The sequence below is a fragment of the Gobio gobio genome (genome assembly GCF_949357685.1).
Source record: "Gobio gobio genome assembly, chromosome: 21".
Taxonomy (NCBI): domain Eukaryota; kingdom Metazoa; phylum Chordata; class Actinopteri; order Cypriniformes; family Gobionidae; genus Gobio; species Gobio gobio.
Genome location: NC_137117.1, coordinates 37477785 through 37487414, shown reverse-complemented (window position 1 = coordinate 37487414; position 9630 = coordinate 37477785). Strand labels below are relative to the sequence as shown.

General features: G+C 37.8%; 1 protein-coding gene across 2 annotated transcripts in view; it reads right to left on the bottom strand.

Annotated features, from left to right (window-relative positions):
• Positions 1 to 6056: 6056 nt before the first annotated feature.
• The window catches only part of bltp3a (bridge-like lipid transfer protein family member 3A), a 37208-nt gene continuing 33634 nt past the window's right edge, over positions 6057 to 9630 (bottom strand). For both annotated transcript variants that reach the window (XM_079801803.1, XM_079801802.1), the window contains exon 21: positions 6057 to 7928. In XM_079801803.1, coding sequence (XP_079657929.1) covers positions 7818 to 7928 — 111 coding nt within the window. In that variant the 3' untranslated portion in view covers positions 6057 to 7817. The remainder of the gene's footprint in view (positions 7929 to 9630) is intronic.

Genomic DNA, 9630 nt, shown 5'->3' with positions numbered 1-9630 from the left:
GGGGAGGAGGTGGGTTGCAAAGCAGTGTGCAGTGGAAGCAGCCAAGCAGGCAGACTGAACTGACGCTGCGCGTAAGTAAGACGTCCTGTTTGAGAGTCGCCAATTGAGTGCATAGGAATCGGATCAGCTGATATGATATGGGCAGGGTTGAAATTTTAAAAATTCTGGGGGGCTGGGGGTAGAGAGAGCATTTCCTTGAGGTGCCCCCTGAGCACTTGGTGCCCTACGCGCAGCTCGTGATGCACGTAATGGGAACGGTGGCAGGTCTACTCTTCTGATGATCACATTTCTGATCACCAGGGGCCTGTTGTTCAAAAGTAATCTGATCGGATTTTGGATATCGGATTAGATCAAATCTTGAAAATGAGTGGTTCAAAAGAAAAACGGGATTCTGAAATCAGATTAGATCACAAAATCCAATCTTGGTTTTGATCTGGATCAAATCACCAGTTTGTGTTGTTCAAAAACTTTTTAGTAAGATTGGGATATCTCAGGATTTGAGATGCAAGATGTCTGTTAAAGATCACTTCATCTGGAAAGCATCTGCTGTTTACAAACATCTGATAAACCTCTTTAAGAGTTTTCAGTTTTACATTCTAAATCATCAACATTTTCTAATTGTCTATTTGACATCTAACAGGAAACGTCCTAGACACATTGCAGATGAGCAAACACTAATAGTTGCTGCGTGTCGCTGGCAGTGTGAACACAACTTAAGTGTGTTTTAAACCCCAACTGAGCAAGCCAGAGGCGACAGTGACAAGGATCCCAAACTACATCAGTGACAGAAATGGAGAAAAAAACCAGTTCTCCCCTGGCCAGATGAACGGACATGGTGAGGTTCCAGGCTGCAACAAAGCGAAAATGAAGCGGCAGCCCCTCACTGAAAATGTTTCACCAGTAACCACCAATGCACAGACAGTGTGTCAAAAAGTACCACGGCCACCCTTATCGGTCCTGTATCAGCACTGTACTAATGGACGTTTCAGCGACAAGTTACTGTTAGTGGTGACAAGTGAGTCGTTCAACATCACTGGCTTGTTTTAGGGATGTAACCGTTTCTGAATTTGGAACAGCGTACTAGCATACTACTTTTTACCATAAATTATTATATGGCAGAAATAGTAATAGGCCTATATATGCTGGTATGCCATTCCGAATATAGGATTTGATTTGATATGCGTAAAGGTTGATTCGGTTTTGGCTTCGTTTGCTCCAATTTTAGTTGGTGGAGCAGAGATGGGCAAAGTGACTGGCAATACTGTGGCAATATACACCGATCAGGCAAAACATTTTCTTTTACATCACGTGGATGGCCGGGTGCGTGTGCGTCGTTTACCTTTTGCAGCTAAAGGGGGACCAACACAATATTAGGAATATATTAGAATATATTAATATATTAATGTTGTAATGTAAATGTTAAGAGGTCATAATGTTATGCCTGATCGGTGTATATGACAATAGTGTATATACAAATGTAGGTTGCTCAACAGTAACGTCTCATTTATTTAATTGCTGTGCTGTAAACCAGAATAAGTTGGCAAAACTCAAAAAAATTGAGGCAATCAGTTACCAAATTTAAGTTAAAAGTTATCAAGTTTTTAAAGTTAAGAAATTTAAAGTTAAGCAGAACTTGCAGATTTTTATTTTCTGCTCACTTCAAATATTTGAGTAAGCAAATTCATACATTTTAATTATCAACTTAAAGCTTTAACTAGCCAATTAAAAAAATGCTACCTTGCAAATTGGTCACACAATGCTTTGGTAGCATTAGCAAAGCATAGCACTTGCTGAATGAGGACAGCAATATAATACATTTAACATAAATCTGTTTAAATCATTAAACACTACTAAATCTCCACCTTAACATTAATCGTGCACAAAAAAACATTATATGACACTTAATTTTAGCATTTACTCTGCCTATTGAGTGTCATGGCAAAGCTTGCTAGTTTTGGTTTTTGGTAAATTTAAGTTTGTCTAAATTAAAAGAAACAAGTTCATAAAACTCAAAACGATAAAACAATTCAGAGGACTTAAAATGCGTCCGTTTCTAAATATTCAAAAGTTAATTTGATTGAAATAATTTGTTTAATTTGAGTTGGCTCTACTCAAACCAATTAATTATTTTGAGCATTAGGGTTTACAATGCAATATCACACACACACACACACACACACACTTCTGAACAAAAGCTCCAGAATCTAATAAAATGTTGGTCATGCAGTTCTCAGTTGAATGAGTGTATCATTAGAGAGAGTAACTGACAGAAGACAAGCAAAGTTCGACTTTAACAAAGATTTTATTGACCATCATTGGTGACATTTTCACACAGTTATGGTTCACAGAACCAACAAAATATCAGTTTTGTTTTAATGTGTTGTTCCAGGACTTTAATGGTGGTGATATAAAATGTGAATGAAGAGATCAGAGGTCAAACTAAACATTTTATCCACCACAGGCGAGCGGGACATGAACACGTGCCTTTCAATCAACCAAAAAGAAGACGATCAGTTAACAAAAAAAACAACTCAATTCAACAATTTAAAACTTTCCGTACACCTTATAATCCTACAATCTAACACTGCTGCCCAAAACATTCAGCTTAGAGAAGAAGCACAAATCATGCCGCCTTCAAAAAAAAACTAAAACTTGGATGTTTCTCTAAAAACGCCTTTGGAGAAATAGTGACAATATATGGATGGCAGCAATTTTGTGAATGTGATGAGAAATGTTTGAATCCATATTGAAATCTCTGACTTTTTATTACAGACTTTGGTATTTTGGCAGATCTGAGCAGAGTTTGAGACATTGTTGAGATCTTTTCTGAAACTCTAGAGGAGAAACGTAAAATGATTGTGTTTCTAAAGGGCGCAGCTCATCAAAGACAGATGAACAGAACCATCATTCTGTTCATGAGAAAAGATCAACCACACTGTCCGACACCTTCAAAGTTGAACAAACAGAATAGAAGTACATTTAGTACCAACTACACAGCTAAAACAGCCAATACAATTAGTAAAATCCGGTCAATATTTAACATAAGCTCATCCTGATCACATATGCAGTACTCATCTACAACAGTAAAATAATGACCCTTAAATAAAATATAAACTCAAATCCTCACTCAACAGTCAGTGACTTTGATGATGTTGCACTTGAGAAAAATTTCAAGTAAATTCATGCATAAAACACCAACTTTTTTATCTTCTTCCATGCACTGAATGAAGTTATTTTTTGATTGTATGAATACTATTTCAATTACTACCATCTACAGGAAATGTCTTAACAGTTTTTAGATAATAGTAACCGTTAGTTTTCCAAAGGTTTTTGGAAGACAGAACTATCTTAATACACTAACAGAATGTTTAGTGTGTATAAATGCTACACATTTCACTGAAAGCTGAAGCACAGAGACACTGGAACCACAGAGAAACAGAAAAGTCAATAACTATGCGTCACATTTGACACTTGCTGATAAATCAATCCACGCGTTTGAAGACAGAGGGATGTGGATAGGAGGAGCCACATTCATCCAGCGGTTTCCTATAAACACGCTCAAGATGTATCAGCCTGATAATACTGATCTACCATGAAAATAACTTTACAGTGCACAACTTAAATGTGCCAAAAGCTGTAGTTATAAAGTAAATAACTTGTACAGGACATCAAACAGAAACACTTTCATCACAACTCTAGTTAAACATTTTAAAAGGGGGTTAGAAAATAAATAAAAAAAATCTTTTGAAATGTACCGTCCTCAAAAACACTAAACCCAACAATAAAAAATATTAAATTATCTCCATTGTTTTTATATAAAACAAAAAGTCGCCCATTTCATTGCTGTACCTTGTAACAGACATCCAGTCACAAGAAACCGTCATCTCAAACAGAGGTTCAAATATGCATAAACACTTTAATATTTTTTCTCTGAACTCTACAGATTAGTGAAATGTCTCAAAGTGACTTATTTAGTGTAACGGACTATGAGCATAAAAACTCAAATGTTTTTAATTAATGCGGCGGTCATGCCATGTCGTAATTACCATAGATATGTATACGTAGATGCCTCATTCGACCGCTCCAGGCCCGCCGTTTTGGAACTTCAGATAGTCGTCACTCAGGAAAAAAACGAACCCAAAAAACGGTGAATCCAAGAGGCCACAACACTGGTTGTAAAACACGGTGTGATTTAAATTCCAGACAAAATGGGATAGAGAAACTTGGATGGGGTGGCAATCCAACCCTCTCCATTGACTTTGTATTGCGTGAAGCTGCCTCGTCATTTCTGACTTTATCCACTTTTGTGTCATTAAATGCTTGTTTTTTTACGTCGACAGCTTATAAAAACTTAGTTATGTGTTTCTTTAGCTTGTTTGCTTTACACCCCGTCACATAGCAGCTTTTAGACATTGTTCTTTTTTTTTGTTATAAGTCATAAATGACAAGGAGGCAGATTCACGCAATACAAAGTCAATGAAGAGGGTTGGATTGTTTCCCCCCGGTGTAGGTGTGGTATAACCTTTCACAGGTGAGAATGTGTTGGTTTGTGTCTCTTTTAGCCTATGTATTAACTCAATATTACAGGTTTTTAACTATAGCCCCATTCGCACGGGATTAGTATTACCTCTAGTAATTTGTAATAATTGCGGAGATTGTCTGTGATCCTAATCCCGTGCAAAAGTAAAAACTCCCCCACAAATGACCTACCATATTTCGCCGAACACGGAGGTCCTGTGATAATATAAGTCCCGTGCGAATCGGCATCTCTGTGATTTGGCCAGGATTTGGAGTGTCGTATATAATTTTTGTAAGGTTTTTAAGAGCAATGTGTCTGTAGGGTTCTCTGATGATCAATAATATTCAGAAGATCTTTAACCAATATTTTTAGCATATGCAGAATCATCTACCATTAATGATAAACTAAATCCTATCAAATCAACTGCATCAATCAGTCTGTTGCATATATAGACATTCATATGCATGCGTATAACTACGGTTGCAGACGCAAAGGCAACTTGCTTTCGAATATTCACAAAACATGTTCACGATTGACTATGACTGTTCGAAAAATGACAGACGGCTAACGTATTGCAGCCCATAGAAACAGTCACTAATGAGGCATCTACGTATATACATCTACGATTGAAATGGACACTAATGAATCATCTACATATATATCGGATTGAAACAGTCACTAATGAGGAATCTGCATATATATATCTATGATTGAAATGGACGCTAATGAGGCATCTACGTATATATACACGACTGAAACAGTCACTAATGAGGATTCTACATATATATATCTACGATTGAAACGGACGTTAATGAGGCGTCTACATATATATCTATGGTAATGACTAACTCTGAGCTGAATAATGCGTTCCTGTGGCAACACTACCAACAAGGAAAAAAAAACAAGTTTATAAGTTGTAATTACGAGTTCTACGAGGATGTGAATGTTTCGGCGACCCATTTTACAATATAACAAATCTAGACAGTTCTGAATGTGTGTTACATTGACACAAGTGAGCATAATACTGAATAAAAGTGACTTCACACTTGCAGTAACTCACATGAACACCAGCATTGGCACTAATGCTACTTTCGCTCCGTGATCATTTCAGCTGTACACGATGAGATCTTACACTAGAGGAAATGGACATCATCTCAGTACAGCGACCAATGACTGAGGACGTGTTGGTTAATAGAAGTCTCATCTGTTGCACATTAAGTCTCAGATAAAGGGTGATATATGAGAGTGATTCAGTGCATTAAAGTGCTTTTGTTTCAGCTCCTTTCATGAATAACACACATCAGCTCAACTCTACACACTGCACTGATTCAGATGAATAGCAGCCAATATAAAAACTTACTCTACAGTACACGAGTCAAATCCACAGCTCTGTTCCTAAACCTAGTAAGCTGCATTGAGGTCTACTCTTACTAGTTACCTTCAAAGACAGCATCCTAAAAGGCATAGATGAGACTAACATGGATTTAGCTAACAGCATGATACCCTAATGAGCAGGAAAAAAAAACACTTAAATATTGGATAAAACAGTCCATATGAAATGGATTTAATGAAATATACATATAACCTTATTTCATCCATTAGATCAAAAGATCTGAAAAAGCCCATACATGTACCCGCCCATAGACCCTCCCCTCGAAGAAATCCTGAAAAACAAATGCGATGTTTATCTATTTTATTTTGCTTATTAGTATGGTTAAATTGGATCATTTAAGGTCAGCAGCAAAGACATTGGTTAAAGGGATAGTTCACCCAAAAAACAGATACAGAAAAAAGATTCCATAGTATTTTTACTCTATAGTATTCCCTACTATGGAAGTCAATTGCTACCATCAACATTCTTTAAAATATCTTCTTTTGTGTTCAACAGGAGAAAGAAACTCATACAGGTTTGGAACAAATTGAGGGTGAATAAATGACATTTTTGGGTGAACTATCCCTTTAATAAAGTGAGATTAAATAGAGTATATTTGTGTTATTTAAAGGTGCAGTGTGTGATGTGATTTTTAGCTGTATCTAGCAGTGAGGTTGTGAATTGCACCCAACCCCCCCCTTTCGAAGCACGTAGAGAAGCTACGGTGGCTGACACAGGACAAAAATGTCATCGTCTGAGACAGCAGAGAGTAGCTAGCGCTCTGTAGAGAAGTTTGTCCGTTTAGGGCTACTGTAGAAACATGGCGGCGCAAAATGTCGATTTCACTCTAATGGCTCATTGGCTCATTCTAAGGTAACAAAAACATAATGGTACATTATGTAAGGTCTTTATACTCCACTAAAAACATAGTTATGTATATTATATTGCATTTCCGTCAATAGATACTACACACTGAACCTTTAATATATTTAATTATTGCAGGTTTGAGTAATATTCTGAGTTTGTATTGCATGGTTTTTATTATTTTTGAGGAAATACTAAATCAGTTTTTTTGCAAGTGAAATGAGTAAATGCATGCTCACATTTAGTCTAAAACTACAACAACAGCCATGTTTACACAGCGGACACAACCATTAGATCGAAAGATCTGAAAAGGCCCATAGACCCTCCCCTCAAAGAAATCAGGACAGAAGTGGTTGAAAGTGGACAAGAGATGGATTAAAACACCAGGTGTAAACAGGAATGTGTCTCCCTCGTCCACTGATCTGATCGACTAAAATGCATCTTAATACCAGGTGTGAACAGTGAACATAGCCAATATATGTTCATCAAAACAAAGATTGATTAAAATCGATAATGTCAACCCAGCCCTACTGTCTATGTAGGCTGCTCACTAGGTTTTGGAACAGAGCTTGTATCTACCAGCACTACACAGCCTTCGTACCAAACAACACTTGGACATGTCTATAAAATCCAAAAGATTTACATAGTTCAGTCATGAAATCAAAAATTACTCATGTGCAAGAAGCATGCTGACCGAGTGAAGAGATGTGCGTCATTGTGGGGTAAAGAGGGTCTGCGGCAGTGAAAGAGCGCACGTTTTGTGCGTTTCACTGTTGACTTCAGTCCTCCTCCAAATGGAAACTTGGTGAGCCGATGTAGTGCAGTCACTAACAGAGAAAAGTCACTATACTGAAAGACTCGGTGGAGGACGCTCAGAGACAGAAGAGGAGAGATGGCATCTGATCTTACACTCAGATGTTAAGAGATCGAAGGTAAAGAAAGGGAAGGATGAGAACTTTGAGTCAGAAAAGGCAAAAGTCTTGTTCTTCTGGTTTACCTACAAAACATGTTGTTATGTTGTGCCTCATTTGGACAGAAGTCTGGTTTCTTTCCCTTTGTTCATCATAAGGTGAAGGAGGGGTTGTGTTTCCTGACTTCCTGTAGCAGGCGCTCTCGGTCAGACAGAGCTTTCTCAAGAGATGACTGGACGTCAGTGAGTTTGGACTCCAGAGACTGCACCAACAGAGAAACACATGTACATACAGTTTGAACTAAATATGAAATAACAAATTATATCAATTATGATCAGTTGAAGCACATAAAACTCATTTGAAACATACTAATGGGAAAAAGAGACTATTTTAGAGAGCAGTTGCAACAATACACCTGCATCCATGAATAATAAAAGACGTTTAGACTTCACACATGTAATTAAGATATTGAATGCCACTGTTGACGTTCAAGTCTTCTCTTGTTCTCAATCATAGCCAAGCACTGGAAAATTACATCCTGTACAGCTGAAACCGCATCTACTTTTTTGTATTTCTCAACAAAAAAAAAGAAAACTCATCATTTGCCCTTAAAAATTTTCCCCATTTCTGCCACATTAGGGGAAAAAAAATATGCTTTGGTAAAAAGTCAACAACATAAAAAGTCCAAATAAACAGTCAAAAATTAAGACGAAATTCACAACAAGTATTGTGACAAGTCGAAATTAACAATTATCAGATAAGTCAATTATGATAAAGCTGATATGAGTCAAAATTAGGGCTGCCCTCAACTAAAGATTTTTATAGTCGACTAGTAGTGTTTAAGCGCGTGTTTATATTAATAAGCCATAAATCATTAGCCTAGAAATCTAGACGCACCCTAGCGGCAGCAAATGTAATTTGCAGTCAGGGTAGTCTAGCAACTCTCCGTTGGCTTGCGAGCTGGAAAAACCAAACTCTGGTCAGGCCAATCACATCGTGTATAGAGTCGGTGGGCGGGCTTAACATAATGACGGCAGAGTTGCGGCGGTTCCGCGTGCGACTCCTAAACAAAGAAGCTGGCGAACGGCGGTCTTTCAAATCGGCTTTGGCCGCGACTCTGGAAGACTTGGAGTTCAGCTTTTCTTTGAGGAAAGAACAAAGAACGGCTCTGACGTCATTCTTAAGAAAGGAAGATGTGTTAGGAGTTTTGCCGACCGGATACGGCAAAAGTTTAATCTATCAACTAGCTCCGCTTCACCTTCTTCGCTGCTCTGGTTGGTTGTAGCGCTATCCTATTGCATGCTGAGGGAATTTGAAAGACAACCGTTTATCCCGCCCCTCAGATTGAGCCCTACCAATGGTGAGTTCCCAGACCCAACATCTTGATGTGGGTCTGGCTTGTCAGGCTAATAAATCATAATAATGAGCCTTTAATTGCCTATATACTGTATCTAAGGCCACATCCACACAAAGTCAGAGCTTTCCCTATCCAATCTTTTTTTTTCCTCATCTCAAGAAATATCTGCGTACACACGAAACCGACTCAAAACTATGTAGTATAGATGCCAGAACAGCACTCAAACGCACGCATAAATTCGCCACAGTGCACCAGCAAACGAAACGATTTATGAGTGTGCCGTGAAAAAAGGAGACCGTTTTAAACATTTTTGATGTTTTCTGTATTTTCGGCTGCAGAGATTAAGTCGACGATGCTGACTTGTCATCTCCGCAGTGGACGTGCCTATATGCAAGTTTCATACGAATTACTCTCAGAATATTTGTTTTCCACTTGAATCGATTGATTTAAAGACATTTGAAGCTTTCAATAGATATATTTCTCATGTCTGTGAGGCAAGTATTACACTGAGTTTCGGTTCATTTTTGTGACGCTCAAGTTCACTGAGAAGGAAAGCGCATCCTGATTGTTCTCATTATTTTACAAAAACTCAAAGTTATGTTATTGT